Source organism: Chiloscyllium punctatum, chromosome 44, assembly GCF_047496795.1.
Source record: "Chiloscyllium punctatum isolate Juve2018m chromosome 44, sChiPun1.3, whole genome shotgun sequence".
Taxonomy (NCBI): Eukaryota; Metazoa; Chordata; class Chondrichthyes; order Orectolobiformes; family Hemiscylliidae; genus Chiloscyllium; species Chiloscyllium punctatum.
In genome coordinates this window covers 27970621-27997900 of record NC_092782.1, presented here as the reverse complement: position 1 = coordinate 27997900, position 27280 = coordinate 27970621, and the positions used below count along the sequence as shown (strand labels likewise).

Below are 27280 nucleotides of genomic sequence, written 5' to 3'. Positions count from 1 at the left end.
GCCTGACCTGCTGTGCTTTTCCAGCACCACTCTAATCTAAACTCTGGTTTCCAGCATCTGCAGTCCTCACTTTTGCCTATTAAACTACAAAGATATGGAGACTCAATGAATATCTGTCCTCAATGATGGGGGAGCCCAGCATAACAATTAAAAAGACTGAAACATATGCATCCAGAACTATTCAGCCAGAACTACCAAGTGGATGATCTATCTTCGCCTCCTTCTGAGGTCCACAGCATCATGGATGACAAATTTCAAAAAATTCAATTCACTTCATGTACATCAAGAAATGAATACTAGATAGTCAGTCCTAACAACGTTTTGGCAATAGTACAGAAAACCCATTATCCACAATAAGTCACACCCCAAGCCAAGCTGTTCCAGTACACTGTTCAATCAAGCTACACTTGCAAAGGAATACCCTGCTCATTAGCGCTCAGTTTGGATTTCGCCAGGCCCATTCAGTTCATGTCCACATTATAGCTGTAGTTCAAACATAGACAAAACAGCAGAACTCCAAAGATGAGGAGAGAATGACAGCCAGTGGCAAAAAGGCAGCATTCAAACAAACAGGGCATCAAGTAGCCCCAACAAAACTGGAGAAATGGGAGTTGGGGCAAAACTCCTCACTGGTTGCAGTCATACTTAAGACATAGGAAGAAAGTTGAGATTTCTGGAAATCAATCACCATATCAGTCCCAGGATACCACTCCAGGACTTGCTCAAATTCAAATCATCATCAGCTACTTCTTTAGTGACAATCCCTCCATCGAAAGGTCAGAAATGGGGATGCTTGCTGATGACTGCATAATATTCAACAACATTTGTCACTCTACAGAAAATGAAGCAATATCCATATATAACAATAGCTGGACAATATCCAGGCTTAAGCCATGCTACAAATAGTAACATGCGTGCCATACAACTGTCAGGCAATGGCCACTTCCAACAAGACCACACCTTGTCATCTCCTTGACAGTATCGCAGAATCTCCCATTATCAACATGCTCAGAGTTAGCCTTGACCAGGGATTGAATTGGACCAGCCAGATAAATACAGTATTTACAAGAGCAGGTCAGAGGAGACATTCCACAGCAAGTAACTCAACGTCTCCCCAGTGCCTGTCCATCATCTATAAGGCACAAGTCGCAAGTCACAGTGTGATGGAATACTCTCCATTTCCTTGGATGAGTGCACCTCCAACACCATTGAAGAAACCTGACACCATCCAGGATAACTTATTTGACTGGCCTCCCAAATAACATCTTCACCAACTACTCCCTTAAATACCAATTACAATTGTAACAGTATATACTATATACGGGGGTGTAGTGCAGGAGCTCACCAACGGTCCATCAACAGCACATTTCAAACCTCATTACCTGCTACCTAGAAGGACAATGGCACAGATACATGCAAGCTCCTTCTAAACTACTCACCACTCCGACTTGGAACTAGAGTCACCATTCTTTCATTGGCTGAAAATCCTGGAACACTTGAACAACACAATGGCTGTCCCTATATCCTATGGACTGCAGTAATTCAAGAAGGCAGTTCAGCAACACCTTCTCCAAGCAATAAATCCAGCCTAGTCAGCATCGTCCAGATTTTATGAACAGATAGAAGAAATCCCTTCATTCCAGAAATAAATCCAGTAAACCCGCATGAGCTGCCTCCAAGTCAAGAACACCCTTTCTGAAATAAGGAAATTACATTAGTATACCTGGTGTGATCTCACCAGAGTCCAGTATAATTGTAGGAATGTTTTCTCTGCACCTTTGCAACACAAGATCAGTATGCAGCTTTTAGCTTATCACATCTGCATTCTAACTTAGTGTTTCTCATGTGAGGACACAGTGATCCCTCTAAACAACATTTAAAACACTCGTCCACAGTTAAAAATACATGATTTCTTTTCCTATCAAAATAAATAATCTCATATTTCAGTCCATCAGTCAACATACTCACTCACTTGATCTTATACTTTTGCAGATGGAAGGGATTCTGTACGGATACTCATTCTTTACAGTTCCTTGCTGTCATGCCTTTGGTATCTTCTATGAAAACTGATGAAAATTATTTGCTTCATATCTCTGCCATTTCTTTATTTGCAATTGTAATTTCCTCCATATCAACCAATAAACAGGACAAAGACTTACTTCTGCTATTGTCTTCCTTTTCACATGCTGGTAGAAGCTCTTTATTTGATTTCATATTTCATGTTAGCTAATTTTTAAATTCTTCTTTTTCCTTCATAATTTTTTTGACTGTCATTTTGCTCCACCTCTGACACTTTTGGAGTAAAGAGAGTGAAATAGGGCTATGTCCTGGCCTCCTCTTTGCTTGCTATCTTTTTCTCCACGATCCTGACTTTTCCCTTCTCCAGAAATGTGGAAGAGGTGCATTTACACATTTGGTCAGATTGCAAGTTCCTCAATTATTCAAGATCAGTGAAGACAAAAGACGGTTTAATGCAGAATACAGGGTTAACGGTAGGGTTCTTAGTAAGGTGGAGGAGCAGAGGGATCTTGGCATCTATGCTCATAGCCCTTCGAAAGTTGCCACTCAGGTGGATAGAGCTTGTAAGAAGGCTTATGGTGTATTAGCGTTCATTAGCAGAGGGATTGAATTCAAGAGTCATGAGGTGATGTTGCAGCTGTACAGGACCTTGGTAAGGCCACATTTGGAGTACTGTGTGCAGTTCTGGTCGCCTCATTTTAGGAAAGATGTGGAAGCTTTGGAGAGGGTGCAGAGGAGATTTACCAGGATGTTGCCTGGAATGGAGACTAGGTTGTACGAGGATAGGTTGAGAGTGCTAGGCCTTTTCTCATTGGAATGGCGAAGGATGAGGGGTGACTTGATAGAGGTTTATAAGATGACCAGGGGAATAGATAGAGTAGACAGTCAGAGACTTTTTCCCTGGGTACAACAGAGTGTTACAAGGGGACATAAATTTAAGGTGAAGGGTAGAAGGTATAGGGGGATGTCAGGGGTAGGTTCTTTATCCAGAGAGTGGTGGGGGCATGGAATGTGCTGCCTGTGGGAGTGGCAGTGTCAGAATCATTGGTGACCTTTAAGTGGCAATTGGATAGGTACATGGATAGGTGTTTAAGCTAGGACAAATATTCGGCACAACATCATGGGCCGAAGGGCCTGTTCTGTGCTGTATTGTTCTATGTTCTATAACGTGCCCTGATCACAGAACTCCTCCAAGCTAATGATGTTGCACTAGTCGCTCACAAAGACTTGTTGATTGGAAGTACTAGTTTTTGGATACTTCCAAATAAACCTGTTGGATTATAACTTGGTGTTGTGTGATTTTTTATCTTTGTCCACCCGTGTCCAACAGTGGCACCTCCGCATCAGGTCTCCCACACCAGTAACATGTTTTCCCAGACCAAAAAATATTGATACAATTGCAGTCATGAAAGTGTGTGTTGCATCTCCACTCCTGATCACATAAAATAATACCACAGTGGAAGTGATTTGCAAATCCTGCCACCTTAGCGAATAGGTTCACAGTGGCAGACAATCTGTAACTTGATGCGGAACTTAAGTAAGGAAATCAGCTCACTCTCAGCCAGCTCGTAAAAGCTGTATGAAATAAGACCAAGCTGATAGTTAGTAAAGCCCATGCTCTCTGAATCTTGTTGAATGGCTGTGGAGCATGGGTAATTAACAGCTACCAGAAAAAAGCTTGATAATTTCCATCTTCATGGGTAATTAACAGCTACCAGAAAAAAGCTTGATAATTTCCATCTTCATGTCTGCGATATGGGTATACCCTGGCAAGACAAAATCATGAATGTTGCAACTCTCTTAAAGGTAGAGTTCCCAAATATGCTGATAATAATCAACAGATTGGGCACATCTGCAAAGTGGAAAAAAATTGCATACAAAGGATTTTCTGTATGGTGAGGAAGCTGGAACCAGACCACCTGCGTGTCACACAAACATCATGAGCAGATTCACGACAGGAAAGCTGAATTGAGTAACGCGAGAGATATTTTTAATCAACCTATTCAGAGATGCTATCACACACTTATGAAGTTTCCGAAATGACAGCCAGACTACTGAGACCCCTCGGAATGCTAGTAGCACACAAATCCACCAACACTCTCAAACAAAAACTAACAACTTAAAAGACCCAATACAACACATGGACAAAATCAACGTCATCTACAAAATTCCATGCAAGGACTGCCACAAACACTACGTAGGACAAACAGGAAGAAAGTTAGCCACTAGGATACACGAACACCAGCTAGCCACAAAAAGACACGACCCTCTCTCCCTCATAGCCCTACACACGGATGAAAAAAAAACACCATTTCGACTGGGACATCTATCCTGGGACAGGCTAAGCAAAGACATGCCAGACAATTCCTAGAGGCCTGGCACTCCAACCACAATGCCATTAACAAACACATAGATCTAGATGCCATCTATCAACCCCTCAGAAAACAAACAGGAAATGACATCCCATCCAGGAGACAACAGCTTTGCTTCATTTGGAGGTCGCCAAAGGATGGAACACAACCATTGTGGGATTGGCAGGATTCAAACCTGGATCCCCGGAACATTACTTGGTCTCTGGATTAATGTTCTAGTGATAATATTAGGCTGTCAGGCTCCTGACTCAGAGGTAGGGGTGCTATCATTGCATCACAAGAGCCCACAAGTAAAACATGAAGGATCTAAACATAATCTATTGTGCCTTGAAGTCACTAGCTAGCAAAAGAAGAAAATAGTGACACCTCTCTTAATCTGGCAACACCCACAATAACCAAATGGTTACAGCAGCTTCTCAGCAGGCAGCAATGCTGAAAAGCAACATTCCATAACATCTGTTGATAGCTTCATATATGGCACTTGTGGCACACCTGCTTCTGAAGAGTGCTTTTCCAAAACATTAGCAAAGGTACACAAAATTAAGGTATCTCAATCTAAATAATTATTTGCTGCATGTCCATCATCCCTCAAAGGGAAGGATGCTACCCCAGGATTCAATGTATTTCTAAACTTCCCCCTACCTATCATTAGGCTAATTATAAAGCATGAATTAGAATGAACCAATCTTGCCTACACAATCACACTTCAAACAAATTCCAGGAAAATAAACCATTAGCACTATTGTGACAAATAAGAACAACACTAGAAGGAAAGATGAGACACTAGTTTTACTTTCTGATTCTAAGACCTCAATCACAAATATCCAACTAGCAGTTATAATCTTTAAAATACTATATGTTAAAAGAATGGTACAAACACTAATTCAAAGGACAAAGTGTGGGACTGCACATTAGGAAAAATTATGTTTAAATTGTTGAAAATAATTCAACTAATAAAGAACATTTCAAATTACACAGCACACACTGTTGAAATAACATTTAAAAAGGAACAAAGGTGGGATAGCACTTCTTACAGGCAGGTTCATCACTCTTTGGGATGCCACATTCTGTAATGGTTCTCACCTTCAACTAGCTCTCATCTGTGACTTCAAGTAGTTGTTAGCAATTGACAGTGGTGACACCATGTAAAGCACTTCAACTGGCAGGCCAATCCAGATGGGAGCAGCCATCAGGCTCTCTCTTTGCAGTGACTTAAAATGCAAAAACTGATTGCAATGGGCTGGGTAGATGATACAAATTCTAAGATCCAGTGCTCCTGAAGAAGTGGGTCAATATGGCATTGCAGAATGCACAAAAATATAGATGATGCACTGGTCATCGACTGCATCCAGGTCCACCTCCAGCCATTGGACCAAGATAGACCAGGATGAGAGAGAGCTGCTGATGCGCAACTCTCCTTCAATATAATGCAATTCTTATCATCTTCCCCATTAAACTTAGAAACCATCATGCGTTTTGAAGTCAACTACTCCATGATTTTTTAAGTATCAGCAAAAAGCATAAGAGATCATTTATTGTAAACAACAATGCTGAGAAACAAAATGCAGCCCACAAGAAAGGAATAAAATACTGTTCTTCTGATCTTACAATGCTTATTCTGATGACAATTCTGACTTTAGTGACAGAACTACAATAATACAACAGCATATAGTTCCAGGATTCTAGATATTTGTAATGCTAACATGCCCTTATTAGACAAAATGATCTTGAATTCAGAAAAACTAACTCAGCTAATCACAAAAACAAGAGCACATAAGAGGTTAAGTATTTTACAGCAAGCTACCTCTCTTCTCGACACCCCAAAAGATTTTCTAATATCAAGGCACAAGACAAGAATGGGATAGAATAACCCCCACTTGCAAAAATACAGCATCCATAACATCTAAAAAAACTTGACCTATCCGGAATAAATGAGCCTGTGACTGGCATCCCATTCAACATAAGCCTAATGGTCTGTTTTCTTGACTTTAGAAACACACTGATTATAGAAGGGCGTTAAAATTAAAGGCAACTGTAAAATGGTTAGGATAATCAGAGGTGAGAACTCCTTTTTTGCACTTTAGATACAAATGAATTTGAGCAAAAAGGGACCTTTTAAATTTCATATCTTCAGAACATTTGCCCAGTCATTTCAGTCACAGATTCAACCAGTAACATTACCACAAGGCTACTGCTGTCTTGGCAGGGTTCATAATACAAATGGAAATTTTAATATCAAAGTGATGCAGGTGATAATATCAGAACTTTGCACAGGTTAGAACATGAGTAGCAGCGCTGCTATGAATTGTCAGTTTTTTTTATGATGGCCAACATTTTATTTGTGACGTATAATTCGTGCTGCCAAGCTAAGTAACAATAAATCAGTGCAGTATATTGTGGTTCAAAGATGCCTTTTAGTTTGCAGTGTCTTTGGTGTTTTTCTGCTGCTTCTCTGCAATATTAATACAGCTAGTTGCATTTCCCAAACTTTATGATTAGATTAGATTAGATTACTTACAGTGTGGAAACAGGCCCTTCGGCCCAACAAGTCCACACCACCCCGCCGAAGCGCAACCCACCCATACCCCTACATTTACCCCTTACCTAACACTATGGGCAATTTAGCATGGCCAATTCACCTGACCTGCACATCTTTGAACCGTGGGAGGAAACCAGAGCACCCGGAGGAAACCCACGCAGACACGGGGAGAACGTGCAAACTCCACACAGTCAGTCGCCTGAGGTGGGAATTGAACCCAGGTCTCTGGCGCTGTGAGGCAGCAGTGCTAACCATTGTGCCACCGTGCCTTTAACATTGCAAATTTATCTCTCAAAGAATTGAATAAGCATCTGAAAAGACATGTTTGAACCTCCCTCCATCACATTTCCAGGCATAAGAAGGTTGTGATCTGTTGAAACCATTATTAACACCCCAATTCCTAGTCTTGCTCAGTTAACATTTGTTGATGCTCTTGTTATTTTTTGCTAAAATTCATTTGTATCTAAAGTGGAAAAAGGAGTTCTCACCTCTGATCATCCACACCAGTTTACAGTTATCTTTAAATGTTAACACCCTTCTATAATTAATGTGTTTCTAAATTAAAGTTACGTATGATATAGTCAATTAATTTATCCATTCTCAGCTGAAATATGAAGTTAAACTGCAGACTTAACCTGTAATATTTAGGGTTTCTCTAAACTGTTTTTAAAACAGTGAACTGAGAATTAAAAAGGATTAGACTTTGGTTTTTCACATCTGCCATCTAGTTTCAAATTAATCCCTTGGAAGTAAATAGCTTTTGTCCTTCATTGTAAAGAACCATTGGGAAACCAGTGAACATCCCCCCCCCCCCCCCCCCCCAACCACCACCACTTCCCTCCACACTCCACCCCACCCCCCACACACCCCCAGTATAAAATAGCCCTGACCTTTAAAAAAGCTTCAGTTTAACAACTAATCCAGCTAGTAATGTGTCAACTTGGAGTGCTCTTCCAAGGTACTTTGGTGGACCAAGGGAAGAAGTTTCTTGTACATCCATTCTACATTACACAGGGGCATGCTTGAATTTTTTTTAAAAAATTCTATTCTACCTGACACCAGCATTCTGCACAGCAAGGAGCACAAAATTCACACAAGGAAATATGTTTCAGGACAATAGTTCCTGAGGCTAAGTGTCCCAAAAATCAAAAAGAATCAAAGGTAAGCTTCATTTTGAATCATAGCAAAAGTGATTTGATTTGTTTCCCACCTTGTAATTAGCTAGTTATTGCTGTCTCCTAGTTGAAATTTTAAAAGATCTCTTACTGTTCCAGAAATATTTATAACTGTGTGTGGGAGTGAACTGCAACTACCAGATAGATCTATGAGGTTTGCTCGAAAGGGAAATTTTAGCATAGATTCTGACAAGATGTGAAAAATACTTAAATAACTCTGCAATCTATGGTAGCTCTCATGAATATAAATGAGTACTATGCAGAAAACAGCACAATGTTCTGAATTACAAAAAGGTTTGGAAGGAAGGCTGTAGATTTCAAGCCTGACTTGGCAAACAGCAGTTTAGCAGGTTTCTCAGAACTGAAGACTTCCTTAACTGAGGAAAATCAATGGAGTAACTTGCAATAAAATCAATTTATCCAAAAACCTTTAAACAATCTTACCTACTATCTTTCACATGTTAGAAATTATAACTTGCAGAACTTTACTGTACTTTGGTAAGCTGAAATTCTAAACAAGATAAATATCATGCACAATACTTAGCCACTTACAGTTTGGAACATAATAAGTCAGAACAGAAAATGGTGAAAAAAAACTCAGGTCTGGTAGCATTTGTGAAGTGAGAAAGAGTTAGCATTTTGTGCTCAATGCAATCCCTGTTCAGAACTGGTTCTGAATGATGGTTCCTTACAATTAGCAGCTATCTAGGGAGCGGTAGGTAGAAACGGACATGTGGTTTGAGGGTGGGTGTGGCTGGGAACCTGACAAACAGGTAGAGTCTAGTTCTTCTGTTGATGAGCGCGATCGGTATTGCCTTTCACAACCTGATGAGGGCTAACTGCAAACATACAAATTGAAAATGGCTGTGACCACATCTGGGTGGAGTCAGTTTACTGACTAACAGACAGGCTTCACTTGAGGGTCAGAGGGCCTTTCAAGAGGCAATTGAATTAATCATATACTTGCAATTACATAATCATGCAGGGTACAATGCAGAGGGTTGCAAATGCTGTCAATATCGACCAAGTCACTGGTGTTTGCAAACTGAATACAGACAGGTCGTGAAACAGAAGTAATCACAGGCAACTTTTAAAAAGGCACCTGTAGGCTACAATAAACAGGTAGAAGGCTGGAAGAAAAAGGCAAGCCAAGGATTACACCCGAAACGTTGACTTCTCCACCTCCTGATGCTGCCTGGCTTGATGTGTTCTCCCAGACTCCTGCCTGTCTATTTTGGATTCCAGCATCTGCAGTTGTTTTGTCTCTAACCTGCAGGCTACAAAGCACACAATTAATGAGTGTCTCCCTGAGCGCACAGGGGCACAGAACTAATTCCCTCTCAACATAAAGTCATTATAATACAAGATGCTCTTGTATGCAATTATGTCATCCATGGTTGGGAGGAAAAGGGTTAAGTCTCATGTAGCATTGTCACTCTGACTCTTTGCCACGTGACTGACTGTGCATAACACCGAACCTTGTTCCAATGAAAAGTGCCAAGAGGAGTCATTCTGTAGCCCTTAATGTCTGAAAGGCCCATGTCATATACATGTATTGCAAATTTAACTGCTCCAAGTGATATCAAGCCTAATCTGTTCCCTCTGTTTCCCACGTAAGCTTGACAGATGATTCCAACTGTAACACGGGTTATCATTGCTATTGCAGCAATGCATCAAAGACGCAGAGAAATGGAAGAGGAACAAATCCACTGACAAATCCTGAGCAGGAGGAACATCCAGAGGATATCAAACAGCCTCCACATAAAAAGAATGCAGCTGAAGGGCCCTTCAGGATGCACAGAGGGCTAGCTTCTTTATTCTCCATGCTATTTCTTAAGGATGAGCAAGGTAGGCACAGGCTGAGGATATAATGACTGAATTATGCCAAATGCTAGAGTGGACTTTTGATCTGAAAGAGTAGGTGGCTATCATGTCCCAGTGGCTGGCAAAGTGACAGCTGCATTGAACTTTTATGCAACTGCCGGCTTCCGACGAGCAACTGCAGAAGAGCGTGATCCTTTCAGTCCCACATGACGGGCCATGCACAAATCTAAACAATGGAATTTGGCATTATAGCTGGCTTCCCCAGGCTTAGGGCACAACAGACAGTACTAGCATCATGCTGACAGAGCCATATCATAATGCAGCTGGGTTCATCAATAGAAAACAGTTCTAATCCAATGGTCAAGTTATCTGTTGTCATCGGTTCTAGTTCCTACACTTGTGCACCTTGGGACCTGCCATTATGCCTATATCTTTGAGAACTCTCATGCTGTTACTATATTTCAAGCACTGGAAGCCTTAGAAGGATGTTTACTGGTTGTTTACTCTTTTACGCAGCCTCCTGACTAAACGGAGCACAGATACAATGCAGACCGTTCCTCAACCAAGGCTACGAGTTTCCACTGCTTGGATTGATCAGGGGAGTCCTTGCAGAACAGTCCAGAGACAGTGTGCTGCATTATTCCAGCAATGCTGTGCTCTTCACAGGCAAAGGTGAAGTGGGGTGCATGAAATGTTGTTGAACTAGGACAGCAGATGTAATCTTCCTTAAAAGAGCATGAGGACCCTGAGCAGGAGGAACATCATCTTATATATTACAGACCATAGCCAAGACAGATGGTTCAAGTCAGAGAGGACTTAGTTGACAAAAATAGAAATTTCTGGAAAGCTCAGATCTGGCAGCTTCTGTGGACAGAAATCAGAGTTAATGTTTCAGGTCAAGTGACCTTTCATCAGAGGAAGCTCAACAAAAATTACATTGCCAAAGTTTTCAGCCCAAAGAGGTGCATAATATTACACAGAAGTCATGGTAACTTTGTCTGCTCATAACTAAAACAAAAGGAGTATTTAAGGTTTGAAAATTGTTCAAAATTAGACAACATTATCGGAGTAGATAATAGAAGTAGAAATATCAGTAGATTTCAGAAATACATAGATTGATGAATTAGGGAGGGATACATTATGGGTTCAATTTAGTGCAAAAATGTATGAAGTAATGATATAAATTTCAAATTGAAGTTGTTATATCTAATACATGCAGTATAAGGAATAAAGGTCAATTAACTTGTGGTGCAGATAGAAATTGGCAGGCATGACATGGTGGGCATCACACAGATATTGCTGCAAGGGGATCAGGATTGGCAACTGAATATTCAAGGATATACTCCCATTGAAAAGGCAGGCAGGTGGACAGAGGGGTGGGGATGCCTTATGAGTAAGAAATGAAATTAAGTGAATAGTAAGAAACAAAGTAGGATCAGATGATGTAGAATCTGTGTGGGCAGAATTGAGGAACTGCAAAGGTGAAAAAAAAACATAATTGGAGTTATGTGCAGGCCTCCAAACAGTAGTCAAGAGCTGGGGTGCAAGGTACACAAGATGATCGAAAAGATGTTAGGAAAGGCAAAGTTACAGTGATCATGGAAAATTTCAATTTGCAGGTAGACGAGGAAAATCAGGTTGGTAGTGGAATGTCCACAAGATAGCTTTTTGGAGCAGCTTGTGGCAGAGCCCACTAGGGCGAAGGCAATACTGGATTTAGTGTTGTGCAATGAGTCAGACTTGAGAAGGGAGCTTAAGGTGAAGAAACCCTTAAGAGGCAGTGATCATAATATGACTGAATTTACTCCACAATTTAAGAGGAAGAAGACAGAATCAGAGGTAAAGGTACCACAGCTGAATAAAAGCAACTACAGAGGCATGAGGGAGGAACTGAGTAGAATTGACTGGGAGGAGAGCCTAGCAGAAAAACAAAACAGTGGAACAGCAATGGCAGGAGTTTCTGGGAGTAATTCAGGAGACACAGCAGAGATTCATCCTGAGGAAATTCAAGCATGATACACGGAGGGAGAGACAACTATGGCTGACTAGGGAAATCATGGATAGTATAAAAGCAAAGGGGAAAGCATAGAATGTGGTGAAGGGCAGTGGGAAACTTACAAAGACCAACAGACGACAAATAAAGAAAGGAGGGAGATTAAATATGAGGGTAAGCTAGCCAGTAATATAAAGGAGGACAGTAAGAGTTTCTGCAGACACATAAAGGACAAAAATGAGGCAAAAATGGGCGATGGGCACGGGGGAAATAATAGTGGGGAACAAGGAAATGGCTGAGGAACTGAACAATTACTTCGCATCAGTCTTCATAGTGGAAGACACAAGCAATATACCAAAAATTCAAGAGTGTGAGGGGGCAGAGCTGAATATGTTGGCCATCACCAAGGAAAAGGTGCTAGAAAAACAGAATGGCCTGAAGGTGGATGTATCATCTGGACAGATGGACTACACCCCAGAGTCCTAAGGGAGATAGCTGAAGAGAGAGTAGAGGAGTTAGTGGTGATCTTTCAGAAATCGCTAGAATGAGGGAGTGTCCCAAAGGACTGAAAAATTGCTAACGTGACACCCCTGTTTCAAAAGGGAGTAAGGCAAAAGATGGAAAATTACAGACTGATTACCCTAACATCAGTCATGGGTAAGATCCCAGAATCCATTCTAAAGGATGAGATTTCTGAATACTTCAATATGTATGGTAAAATAGGACAAAGTCAGCATGGTTTCATCAAGGGTAGGTCATGCCTGACAAGTCTGCTAGAATTCTTTGTGGAAATAATGAGCAGGTTAGACCAAGGAGAGCGAATGGATGTTATCTACCTAGACTTCAAGAAGACTACTGAGTATGGTTTTAGAGGCAAGGTTCTAGCATGGATGGAAACTGGGCTGTCTGGCAGAAAGCAGAGAGAGGGGATAAAAGCATCCTTCTCAAGATGGCTACTGGCAACGAGTGGTGTTTCACAAGGCTCAGTGTTGGGATCACAACTTTTCACTTTATTCATTAACAATCTAGATAAAGGAACTGAGGGCATTCTGGCTATGTTTGCTGAGAATACCAAAGGTAGGTAGAGGGGCAATTAGCATTGAGGAGGCAGGGAGGCTGCAGAAGGTTTCAGACACATTAGGAGAGAGGGCAAAGAAGTGGCAAAATGGAGTATTATGTGGGAAAGTATGAGATCATGAACTTTGGCAGGAAGATTAGAGGCATGGACTATTTTCTAAATGGGGAGAAAATTCAGAAGTCTGAAGTACAAAGAGACTTGGAAGTTCTAGTCCATGATTCTCGAAAAGTAAACTTGCGGGTTGAGTCAGGAGTTAGGAAAGCAAATGCAATGATGGCATTTATTTTGAGAGGACTTGAATATAAACTTCTTAGGCATTAAAAGACTCTGGTCAGACCACATTTGGAGTATTGTGCACACTTTTGGCTCAAGAATGGTACAATGGCCCTGGACGGTGTTCAAAGGAGGTTCATAAGAACGGTCCCATGAAAAGTCTAAACGTATAAGGCACATTTGAGCTCTCTGTGTCTATACTCGATGAAGTTTAAAAGGATGGTGGGGGGGGATCTAATTGAAATATACAGAATTACTGAATGGCCTTGACAGAGTACATGTTGGGAAAATGTTTCCATTGATAGGAGAGGCTAGGACTTGAGTTCACAGCCTTAGAGTACAGGGAAACTTCAGCCCGAGGGTGGTGAATCTATGGAATTCATTGCCACAGAAGGCTGGGGAGGCCATCTCATTGGTATGTTTAAGACTGACATAGATAGGTTCTTGAATATCAAGGGGATCAAGGTTTACAGGGAGAAAGCAGAACTGAAAATGTGTTGCTGGAAAAGCGCGGCAGGCCAGGCGATGCTGCGTTTTTCCAGCAATACATTTTCAGCTCTGACCTTCAGCATCTGCAGTCCTCACTTTTTCCAGGGAGAAAGCAGAAGACTGGTGTTGAGAAACTTAGCAGCCATGATTGAATGGTGGAGCAAACTTGATGGGGTGAATGGCCTAATTTCTGCTGCTACGTCTTATGGTCTTAATGGCACTAGTTTGACAGTCTATAGAAAGGAAGGGCTTGAAATTGCAAAACTGTCGAAGGTGAAAGGATAAGTTGGAAAAAAAACAATTCAGAGAAAGCAAGTTCTTGATTTGATTTGATTTATTAGTCATGTGTACTAGGGCACAGTGAAAAGTTTTGTTTTGCATGCAGTACAGGCAGATCATACCATACAAGGAGCATAAGGGTATCAGAACAGCAAGGAATATAATGTTATGGCTGCAGAGAAGGTGCACAAAGTGCATGATCAAGATTAAATTTGAAATCAACAGTTCCATTCACAACTCAAACAGTGGGGAAGAAGCTGTTCTCTGATCTGTTGGTAAGTGTGATTAAGCGTTTGTACCTTCTGCCCAATAGAAAAGGTTGGAAGACATCATAACCAGAGTGGGGCGCGGGGGGGAGGAGGTGTCTTTGATTATGTTTGCTGCTTTTCCAAGGCAGCAAGTATGGATGGAGTCAACAGATGGAAGATTAGCTTGCATGATGGACTGGCCTGTGTTCACATCTCTGCAGTTTCTTACGGTCCTGGAGAGAGCAGTTGCCATACCAAGCCATGATACATCCGCATACAAAACTTTCTGCGGTGCATCAATAAAAATTGGGACAGTGACTACAAAAACAAAAGGAAATCATGTTAATTATTAGTACCTAGGCCTTTGCTTCAACGGCATACACATTGATGCACTCCATTTTAGAAGAATAGCAAGGATCTGGAGACAGGACATCAAAGTTTGCCAGAATGATATCACAAACGAAACAGTTCAATTATGTGAAGAGATTGTGAAAACTGAATTTACCTTTTAACAACAAAACTAATTGGAAACTTCTTACAGGATTTCAAAATTGAGGAGTTCTGATAGTGAATAGGGAAAAAGCTTTTTCTTTGGTAATCTAACGCCTAACTAAAGGTTATTAATTCAAAATAACTGGCAAATTAATTAAAAGAGGTGATGCTGAAAAGAATTCCTTCATTGAAATTTGTCGATATCTTTAATGCAATACATATTATACCTCCCTAATTCATCAAACACTGGTCATCAAACTCTGCATCTGGCAGTAACAGTAGTCCTGGTTTTCTCTGCATTGATATCACGTGGATCTTTATTCATATTCCTTTATGTTAGCTTAAATCCTGTTTTGGTGTTGAACTGAAAAATCATACATCCATTATCCACGCAATTAATACAATTATAGTGATTGTATTAAAAGTCCTTACTTTTAAAGTTTTTGTGCATTGAATACACTTGACCCGCTGTGGTCTGAAAAAGGTTGAGAACCAAGGCTGACAAGATTAGAGAAGTACAATCAATTTTTGAAACTGTGGTGGATCAGATTCCATAAAAATTTGTAAAAAGGTATTTGAGGACTATGGGAAGTAAGATGGAGTCAGAGAATAAATTGGGTAGCTCTTTAAAAGAGCTAACGTAGCATGATAAGCCAAATAACCATCTACTGTACTTTAAAATTCCAGTAAACCTGTAGGTCTCTGTGCCAACAGGTTTAGGGTACAACTCATTGGAGTTAAAAAGGGTAGTTTCAGTCTTAGAAGACAGATTTTATTCATTCATATGAGGTGGTAGGTGTTGCTGGTAAAACCAGCAATTATTGTCCATCTTTCATTTATGACATCACACTGGCTCAGAGATTAGCAATGCTGCCTCACAATGTCAGGGACCTGGGTTCGATTCCAACCTTGTTGTCTATGTTAAGTTTATTCTCCGTGACTGTGAGAGTTTCCATCGGATGCTCTGGCTTCCCTCCATAATCCAAAGATGCACAGGCTAGATGAGTTAGCCATGGTAAATATGGGGTTGTGTGGATAGGGTGGAGAGACTGGGTCTGGTGGGTGCTCTTTGAAGAATCAGTGCAGACTCGATGAGCCAAATCAATTACTCTTAAGAAGTTGAGAGTGAAAAATTTTCTCAACTTCTTCAGCCCATATGGAGTAGGTGTATGCAAAGTATTGGTTTGGCAGAAATGCCAGAATTTTGACTCGGCAACACTGGAAAAAAAAACAGTATATATTTTCAAGTCAATGTGGTATGCAACTTGGTGGGAACCTGCAGCCAACAACGTAGCCATAAGCCTGCTATTCTTGTTCTTCTGCCCTAAAAACACTAAATTATAAAAAGCCATCAAGTGCAATGGATCTGTTAATTTAAGTCAATAACCCATTGAAAAAAATAACTTCTTTGGATTTTATGGAAATTATGTTGTGAAAACTATAGAATGCTTAAATTTTTGTTGCAAGCTTTTACAAGCCAACTGCTTTTTTTTGTGCTTAAACTATTCATAACGAGTCTTGTTTTTTCTTTGTAATGAAGCACTGTTCAGCAAAATGAAGCAACCTGCAGGCAAGTGGCAAAGTTTTAGCAATGAATTATAAAATGATCCGAAGAAGCCTCTTTCACATCTCTGAGCTTAGCAGACAATTTCTGGCTTTGCAGTATACATGATTAAATTTGATTGTACAACAGAATCACACTATTCATTATTGAATTGTTCGGTGGAGGGGATGGTGGCGTATCAGCATTTCATTATTGTTTGGCAGGAAGTGTGAGTTTCAAGGGAAACCTTTGTTTAAGTTTGGCCTATACAAGACAAAAAAAATTGTTGCTCAATTTATTCAGAATCAGTCACCTCTGACATTTGGGGGATATCACTTGGTATAAACTGGTTGCTTCATATACCTACAGAAAATCATTTATTGTGTATGAAGAGATTTACATGAAGAACATAAGAATTTGGACCTGGAGTAGGCCATCTGGTTCATTGAGCCTGCTCCGCCATTCAATAAGATCAAGGCTAACTTTTTCATGGACTCAGCTCCACTTACCCATATGTTCAATTCCTTTAATTCCAGGCTTACTGAACCCAAAATCTGCTTTCTCTCCATAGATACAACCAGACCGAGTTTTTCCAGCAATTTGTTTTTTTTAATTTTATTAAGTTGCTTGTTTCAAAATGTATCTAGTTCAACAAATCTCAGACTTCAACAACTTACCCTCTTAATTTATATTATTTCAAAAAATCAATTTCATCTGTCCAATTGCAAAGTCAACTCACGAGTTAACCGTCAATTTATTCCCTCAGAAATAAGTTTATTGAATTCAATCAAGCACTGTATAAATTAAACTTGGCTCATATCAAAAACATTCCTGAAGAAGGGCTCATGCCCGAAACGTCGATTCTCCTGCTCCTTGGATGCTGTCTAACCTGCTGTGCTTTTCCAGCAACACATTTTTCAGCTCATATCAAAAACAACCAAAAATGCTTTTATTGCAATATATAAAGCATTTTGAAAATGCTTTACAACTCTGAAGCAAGCTGAACTTTGCTTCTTCAGCACAATAAGGCAGCCAGTTAAGGAGTCAAATTATATGGAAGCCACAGACAGGAGAGTGGCAATTATGGAGGAGGTTGCAGATATTTTGAGGAGCAAAGTCACAATAGGATTTAAACTTGCAGGGCTACAGCTAAAACGTTCTAAGCAATAATACTTCCTAATTCCACATGACACATTTGTCTTAGCAGTACTTGTTCTGAAGTGGGTACTGGAACAATTTATTACTAATACATAATAATTTTCATCCTGGTTGTGTGTCTTACAGGATCAAATACCCACAATAAAAAGAACTGCATTAAAATTTGCATTAAAAGAACTGCAATCCTCCAAAAGAGACTTCAACAATGTTAAAGAGCACACCTTAATTTGCGGGGAATGAAGTAGCAAGCAGCACAATCCCAGAAGAAAAAAGATATTTGATATCCTACCGTTTTTTCCAAAATAACGCAACACAACATCCCATCAGAAAGATTTCCATTTAGTGATTAAAGGAAAAGGAAACAAGTTATAAAACAACTTTTTCCATATGTACATAACTGGCATGCCAAAAAGTTTTCCTGCAAGCAGCAGCAGCATCACTATGAGCACAGTTCACACTCAATTACTGCAGTTGATCTTTCCATTCATCAACCAATATTAATCCAATTTGAGCTAAATAGCGTGGGCAGAAAGACAATGAGCAGGTAGCAAATCATGAGCTGATGACTACAGGTGGAGAAAAGAGCAGGAAGCTTGTACATATAAGAAAGGTCACCATTCTCCCCATCTGGTATGTCAGGAAATTGATATCTTGGAGTACATTATGGTATTATGAATAAGTATTGTTGCTGAGTTGCCTGTCTAATTGACAAAATTTGGAGAAAATTATAACTGAAATCATCTTTACGTTAAATTGCCCATAGTGTTAGGTAAAGGGGTAAATGTATAGGAATGGGTGGGTTACGCTTCAGTGGGTCGGTGTGGACTTGTTGGGCCGAAGGGCCTGTTTCCACACTGTAAGTAATCTAATCTAATACAGCACTGACACAGAAGCTTCAATAAAAGTTATTTTTAAAAAAACAGTATATCCACAATAGCAACAAAGATGCAGACATTTCATAGCCATTAATGGTATCTTCCAGAATACAGAAGATGCCATATATCCTGCGGTGCCTATGTTGGCTCTTTGAAAGAATTGTCTAATTTCGATCCATACTCCAGATTTCTCTATGTAACATTGCAAATTAGTCTGCTTCAAGCACATTCCAAATTGCCTTTTGAAATTTCTCATAGAATTTACTTCCTGCACAATTCCAGATAATGCATTCTAAATCTCAATTTTCTGCGTGAAAAAAAAAACTCATTTCCCCTTTGACTCTTTAGTTGCTAGTTTAAATCTTGGAACTCTACTTAGCAATTCTGTAAACAGAAGATATTTGAAACACATGCTCAGACAGAGTCAAATCAAATGTTCCCAGTAACAACCAGATACCAGACTCCACCTCATCAAATATTCTAAAATATGACCAGAACAGGTTGACACAAACCTATTACTTTGGTTCATGGCCTTCCATGACACTTATCAACAGGAAATTTACAAAATCCAAAAATCCAGAGATGAAATAAGTAAGCAATCTAAATCAAAGATTTATCCGTGCTATTATGAGAAACACACCATTGAACAAATAATCTAAATGATCTGACTAACTCTGGAATCAAGTCTGCTAGTCAATATAACAATGATACTTAAACAAGGAACCCATAGTGACAAATCAGAGAAACACTAGGTTCATAGGGTATATATCTGAAAGTAATTTGAAGTGGGGAGGGTAATATAGCATCTGGATGGTAGAGGATACTGGAGAGAACATGAAAACTGATGGATAGAGTTACTGCCTAACAAAATATACTGAGTTTCTTTAACAAAATTGAGAACCTTTTTAATCAATGAAAATGTTGTGATATTTATCAAAAAATTTGTTGAATACTTATGTACAAAAAACAAAGAATTGTAAATGTACACAGCATGTTTCACATCCTCAGGATATCACATGGCGTTTTCCAGTCAATAAATACTAAAAACTGGTTTACAAGTCGATTTCTGAAGCCTCAAAAACTCCTTATGAAAACTGGGACAAACTTACTTTCACCAATTATACAACATGAATCATGGGTGATCACCCTTTGAAAGGTGGATAAAATATAACATTTTAAACTAATCTGATATGTTGTGGTTCTGTTCGCCGAGCTGGGAATTTGTCTTGCAAACGTTTCGTCCGCTGTCTAGGTGACATCCTCAGTGCTTGGGAGCCTCCTGTGAAGCGCTTCTGTGCTGTTTCCTCTGGCATTTATAGTGGCCTGTCTCTGCCACTTCCGGTTGTCAGTTTGAGCTGTCCGTTGCAGTGGTCAGTATATTGGGTCCAGGTCGATGTGCTTATTGATTGAATCTGTGGATGAGTGCCATGCCTCTAGGAATTCCCTGGCTGTTCTCTGTTTGGCTTGCCCTATAATGGTAGTGTTGTCCCAGTCAAATTCATGTTGCTTGTCGTCTGTGTGTGTGGCTACTAAGGATAGCTGGTCGTGTCGTTTCGTGGCTAGTTGGTGTTCGTGTATACGGATCGTTAACTGTCTTCCTGTTTGTCCGATATAGTGTTTTCTGCAGTCCTTGCATGAGAGTTTGTACACTACATTAGTTTTGCTCATGTTGGGTATCGGGTCCTTTGTTCTGGTGAGTTGTTGTCTGAGCGTGGCTGTTGATTTGTGTGCTGTTATGAGTCCGAGTGGTCGCAGTAGTCTGGCTGTCAGTTCAGAAATGCTCTTGATGTATGGTAAACAACACACTGAGGAATCTACAAACAAACGGACAGATAACCAGGTCTGACCTACAAAGAATGAAACCTGAAAGCAACAACACCCCCAATTCTATGGACTACCCAAAGTGCACAAACCAGACTTCCCACTCAGACCCATAGTATCACTACCAGGGACACCATCACACAAAATGGCCAAAGAACTACAATAGAAACTGAAACACCTGATCAGCAGATCCAGACAATCTATACAATCGACACAGGAATTCTTGGACATCATCAGAAATATACACATAGACAAGGAAGAAACTATGGTCTCATTCGATGTAACGGCACTGTTCACCTCCATCGACAAAACACTAGCCAAAGAAACAATAGCCAACTTGCTAGACAGACATAACAGACAACAGGACATTGAACCTATCAACAAAGACGGCATACTTAAACTACTGGACTTGTGCCTCACAACACACTTCACATTCAATAACCAAATATACGAACAAATCAACGGAACACCCATGGGCTCACCCATCTCTGGACTCATAGCAGAAGCAGTAATGCAAAGGTTAGAACAAACAAACAGTCTGACCACAACTTCAACCCAAACTCTGGGTCAGATACGTGGATGACACCTTTGTAATAATTAAAAACACAGAAATAGAGAACACACACCAGATCATCAACGCCACACTCACAGGAATCCGATTCACTAGAGAGGAAGAAAAGGACAACCAACTCCCATTCCTAGACGTGATGGTACAGAGAACACCGAACGGAGAATTCACCACAAAGGTTTACAGGAAAGCCACACACACAGACCAAGTCCTAAACTATGAAAGCAACCACCCCAACACACACAAACGAAGTTGCATCAGGACACTATTCAAAAGGGCCACAACACACGGCAGCACACCAGAACTACAAAAAGAGGAAGAGGAACACCTATACAAAGTATTCGCCAAAAACGGATACCCTCGCAATTTCATCAACAGATGCCTAAGGGAGAGACAACGGAACGAGGACATGCCGCAACCCAAAGGACTAGCCACACTACCATACATCAGGAGCATTTCTGAACTGACAGCCAGACTACTGCGACCACTAGGACTCATAACAGCACACAAACCAACAGCCACGCTCAGACAACAACTCACCAGAACAAAGGACCCGATACCCAACATGAGCAAAACTAATGTAGTGTACAAACTCTCATGCAAAGACTGCAGAAAATACTACATCGGACAAACAGGAAGACAGTTAACGATCCGTATACACGAACACCAACTAGCCACGAAACGACACGACCAGCTATCCTTAGTAGCCACACACACAGACGACAAGCAATATGAATTTGACTGGGACAACACTACCATTATAGGGCAAGCCAAACAGAGAACAGCCAGGGAATTCCTAGAGGCATGGCACTCACCCACAGACTCTATCAACAAACACAACGACCTGGACCCAATATACCGGCCACTACAGCGGACAGCTCGAACTGACAACCGGAAGCGGCAGAGACAGCCACTATAAATGCCGGAGGAAACAGCACAGAAGCGCTTCACAGGAGGCTCCCAAGCACTGAGGATGTCACCTAGACAGGGGACGAAATGTTTGCAAGACAAATTCCCAGCTCGGTGAACAGAACCACAACAACGAGCACCCGAGCTACAAATCTTCTACCAAACTTTGAACCAATCTGTAAATTAATTGCACAACAACAGCTTTAACCAGTTTAAAGCATTTTCAATTCATTGTCTTCAACATCCAAAATTCATGCAAAGTCACTTTGGCTTTCATTAGATGGATCTTTTTCAGCACTTTCGTTTTCAGAATCATTCTCCACAACAAATCAACTTCCTACCAAATGAATTCCACATTTGACATCTTTTCAAAGACCTGTCTAATGACAGTTTGTGCACTAATAGTATCCCTCAATTTGATAATTAAACCACAAAAAAATGTAAGCGGCACCGTGTACATATTTCCATTTTTTGTGCAGGTTTCTTTTACAATCAGTCATCCACCTATTCCATTCAGCACCAACATAATCTTCAAATGGCTTGTTGAAGAGCAAATCACAAAGGGCAAATTACATCGCTCGACCTCCAAAAAAGCTGCAATGTTGATGTTATTTCTTCATCGGCACCTCCTGTTGATCTTATCAATTTTGTAGACATACAAATTAGGAGGAATAGGCCATTATTCAAGAAAATCATGGCTAAACAGATTGTGGCCTGATTTCAATTTACTACCCCAAAACTCTGACTGTTTTTGGCAGTTAATCCATCTACTTCTGCCTTAAAAATCTTTAAAATGATCTGGCTCCACAGCTCCCTGGAGACAATATATTTCTACATTTATGATTTTAAAACTTCTATTTAAGAAATGTCCCAGTTCCATATGGGATCTGAGCATGTCTTACACATTAATAATCTGCATTATTTTATACAGACCGCTGGGACATCTATTCCACGTTATTAATCCATAACTTAATTGCATCCAAATCCTTCTAACTGCTGTTATGAGTGTGCATAAGCTATTGCACAGAACTTGGTGTTCAGTGTGGTTTTACATCTGAAAGTTACTGGAGGCTTTACTTTCATTCCATTGGTCATGCAGGCTATAACACGAATCTTGACTTATCTTTGTTGTCATTTTCACTCAAACTGTTTTTATTCTTTCCATTCTACAAAATAGTTATTTTGATATACCAATGTGACATATGGGCACTCACGTTCTTCCTGTTGTCTGACGACCAATTAATAACTCATAATTCTGGCATTAGGTTTACTTGGTAGGCTTTCTGTAATCTTCATCTTCTGCTGCAAGAGCAGAACTATTCAATAAAACACATCAACTAGTCTGAAGTCTCAGCTGTACTCAGAATTTGCTTTGATTGTCAAGTGAATGTACTCGCATGTAATTCTGGTGAAGACGTAACCATTTTGACAAGTTAAGGACCCATTCCAATGCATGATTCTCAAGATCAGGACATTTCCTGGTACATGTTCTCATAATGCATTTGATCATGGACATCTCCAGCATGGATTCCATAATCATCTTCTATTCTCAACTCGTCTTTCATCAACACCATATTCGTTTACTACAACACACTTTTCAAACACAAATAACTTTTAGCTTGAAAACTGCTTCACCCTTTTTCTTTTTGCTGGAGGACTCATTTCTGTTCATCATTTGGCATGCCACACGTGGTCTGCTCTAAGTGGACATGATTGTCTGCTGGATCTGTTTATTACATATACGCTTTGCTTAGCTGGTACTGTATTTCTGGGCTGAAAAATTGAGGATGACTAATAATGCATTTGTCTTTCTTACCCAACACACAAAACCAAGATTTTTATGACAAAAGGGGTCATCTCATATGCTTTTATATATACTTCTGAAATGCACTCAAATAGAACATCCAAATAGCACACTGCTTTACAAAAATCAAACATGCTTTAGGAATATTGTTTAACGACAGTCCTGAAAACTTGCATGAGAATAGCACTTCATAAACACATCAATCAGGTCGCTTGACAAAGAAAGTATTACTTCATGCGTAGACACCACTGTAATGTGAAAAGGTCAGCAGCAAATTTGCTCAGGCAGCTCCCACAATCAGCAATGTGATGGTAATCAGATTATCAGCTAATGTAGTTCCACTTCACAAGAAAAGTGGATGAGACAGACCAAAGAACCATAGACTAGTGGGGCTCAAGAGTGGTAGGGAAATTATTGGAGAAAACAGTGAAGGAGAAAATTAATCTCCATTTAGAGAAGCAAGGTTTGATCACGGATAGTCAGCATGGCTTTGTCAGAGGGAGGTCACACCTAACAAATTTGGTGGAATTTTTTGAGAAGGTGATCAAGTACTTGGATGAGGGTAGGCCAGTTAATGTAGTTTATATGGATTTCTGCAAGACCTGTGATACTGCAGGGATCAGTGCTGGACATACCATAGGGACCGGTGCTGGTCCCTTACTGCTTGTGATATTTGTAAATGACGTAGATCAGAATGTGGGAACAGTGGTAACTAAGTTTGCAGATGACACAAAGACCAGTTAGGAAACAGTGAGAAGGAAGGTGTTAGGTTACAGAAAGACAAACAGATTGGTTAGATGGGCAGGTCAGTTGCAAATAGAATTTGCTGAGGTGTTGTACTTTGGAAGAAGGAATGAGACAAGGGAGTACTCAATGAAAGACAATACTCAAAAGGATGGTCAGAGTTATACAGGGACCTTGGGGTGCTTGGACATAGACCCCTAAATATGGCAAGACAGGTCAAGAAGGCATATGAGATATTTCCTTTATCAGTCATGACATAGATTATAAGAACAGGGAGGTCATATGGCCACAGCTCTGTGCAGTTCCACCACACCACATGAAGAATATGATTGCACAGGACAGGGTGCAAAGGAAATTCATGAAGGGGTTGCGTGGGATGGAGCATGCCAGCTATGAAGAGAGGCTGAATAAGTTCAGGTTGTTTGCAGCAGAGAAGATTGAGGGGGTATCCTGACAGATGTGTATAAATTGAGGATTAATCGATGAAGTGAATAGAAAGCAGCTGACCCCCTTAGTTGAAGGGTCAATAATAAGAGGGCAGGAGGTTTTGAGGGAAGTCTTTTCATCTCGGAGGGTGTGGGGATCCTGAATGCACTGCCTGGGTGGTAGTTGAGGCAGGAAACCTCACAACCGAAAAAGTTATTGGAAAAGCATTTGAAGTATCATAACAGTCAAGGCTATGGGCCTAGTACAGTAAAATGGGACTGGCATAAGTCGTAGTATATTTTAGCATGTTCCTCTGCAAAGTTGCAAAGTTTCAGTCTTCTGCATATTTTCCTCTGCCACTCATCTGAGTGTCATCTGCAAACTTTGACACACTACTATTTGATAGGCTGAAGGGCCTCTTCTATACTACATGGTTCTACCTAGTTTTGTGATGTTGATGGAAGTATAATCATTGCCAGAACAGCAGAAATAATGTCTCTGTCCTTTTTAAAAAGAGTAATACGTATTCTTTGATGTCCATCTGAGGTGAAAGATGGGGACTCAGTTTAACACATCATATAAAACAAGTAACTTCAACACTGCAGCATTACATTGCAATGTCAGCTTTGATTTGTGTGTTCAAATTCTGGAGCGCAACTTACACCCAGAATCCATGATTCAGAAGCAAGTGTGCTACTTCATAGAAATAACTACAAACCAAAGAAATCTCTTTAAACATAAGAACTAGGAGCGGGAGTATGCATCTAGCCCTTCAATAAGATCATGGCTGATCTTTTTGTGGCCTCAGCTCCACTTAACTGTCCTCTCAGCGTAACCCTTAATTCCTTCATTGTTCAAAAAAAATCTATCTTAGCTTTAAAAAACATTTACTGGAGTCGCATCAACTACTTCACTGGGCAGGGAATTCTACAGATTCACGACCCTCTGGGTGAAGAAACTCCTTCTCAACTCTCCTAAATCTGCTCCCTCTAATTTTGCTCTATGCCCTCTTGTCCCAGTTTCACCTGCCAGTGGAAACATCCTCTCTACCATCTAATCCCCTCATAATTTAATATGTTTCTCCAAGATCACTCCTGAATTTCAATGAATATAATCCCAGTCTACTCAGTCTCTCCTCATAAGCCAACCCCCTCAACTCAGGATTCAACCAAGTGAATCTCCCCTGCATCCCCTCTAGTGCCAATACATCCTTTCTCAAGTAAGGAGACCAGGACAGCACGCAGTACTCCAGGTGTGGCCACACCAGCACCCTATACAGCTGCAACATAACCTCCCTGCTTTTAAACTCAATCCCTTCAGCAATGAAGGATAAAATTCATTTGCCTTCCTAATTACCTGTTGTACCTGCAGACCGACCTTCTGTGATTCATGCACAAGGACACCCAGATCCCTCTGCATAGCAGCATGCTGCAACTTTTTACCATTCAAATAGTAGCCCTTTTTACTGTTACTCCAACCAAAATGGATGACTTAACATTTACAAACACTGTGTATTCTATCTGCCAGACCTTTGCCCACTCACTTAAAGTATCTATGTTCCTTTGCAAAGTTTCACAGTCTTCTGCACATTTCGCTCACCTGAGTGTCATCTGCAAACTTTGACACACTACACGTGGTCCCCAACTCCAAATCATCTAAATAAATTGTGATTAATTCGTTTGATTGGTACATTACACAAATCATATATTGAACAGTTATAATTGTTTTTTCCTTGTCCTGATAAATGTATTAATGTAAAATAATTGTTATCTGCTACTATCAACCATTAATTCCATTACCTTGGGAACCTAGTAGAAGAGCTCTTGAAAATGTGTTCCTTGTCAGAATTTTGCAGCATTTACAAAATTAGAACTTTTTTCTGATGTTCTGATCCAATACTTTGAAGACAACAAAGTCTGAACAATAGCTTCCTTCCTTACAACTTCTTCCAAATCTCAAAAATTCCATTAAAATTATACATTGTAATTACCAAACCAGCGCCACCAACACAATCAGCCAGGCCACAAATGAACACAAAATATCAAACAGAGCTGAGTGACAAATTAGCAAGAAAGGCTCTGGAATCAAATTAAGTATACCAGTGCTTTAACTATATATTAATTAACCTTAAGTGGAGAAAAACCACTGAGTCATTTTTTTTAAAAATATGAATACTTACAGGGTCCTTTAGCTCTTCAGAATCCCTCATAGAGCACCGAGCAGATTTCGCTGGAATTTCATCACCACATTCATTGTCTGATGCATTGGGAGATTCGACTAGATCAAGTATTTCATCTCGCTTCTGTCCTCTAAATCTTATTTTGTCAAAACGTTTCAGCATGTTCAATACAGAGTTCTTTTCCTTCACTTTAACATGGTGATTGTTGTTCCTGAAGGAAATGAAAATATAATATCTTTACAAAAATATTTTCCTGTGAATTCAAGAAGCATAAAGCCACTAGGACATGCTACTTAAATCATATCTTATGAACAAATAGCCAAACCCCATAGATATTAACAGACTTACAGATGAACCAAAAAAGATTTTGAAACATTCCAATTGATGTGGATTCTCAAACAAATTTAGCTTTATTTTCTATCATAGGACTCATTATCCACTGTATGCATATCCCCACCAATGTATAATTATG

General features: G+C 40.1%; 1 protein-coding gene across 7 annotated transcripts in view; it reads right to left on the bottom strand.

Moving 5' to 3' along the window:
• gramd4a (GRAM domain containing 4a) overlaps positions 1-27280 on the bottom strand; it is a 156303-nt gene that overhangs the window by 97482 nt on the left and 31541 nt on the right. For 4 of the 7 annotated variants that reach the window (XM_072562558.1, XM_072562557.1, XM_072562555.1 and 1 more), the window contains one exon: positions 26809-27019. In XM_072562558.1, the coding sequence (XP_072418659.1) occupies positions 26809-26970 (162 nt within the window). In that variant the 5' untranslated portion in view covers positions 26971-27019. Of the gene's footprint in view, positions 1-8657; positions 8786-26808; positions 27020-27280 lie in introns of those variants that run through there. The other 3 variants (XM_072562562.1, XM_072562560.1, XM_072562559.1) reach the window with 3 other exon arrangements.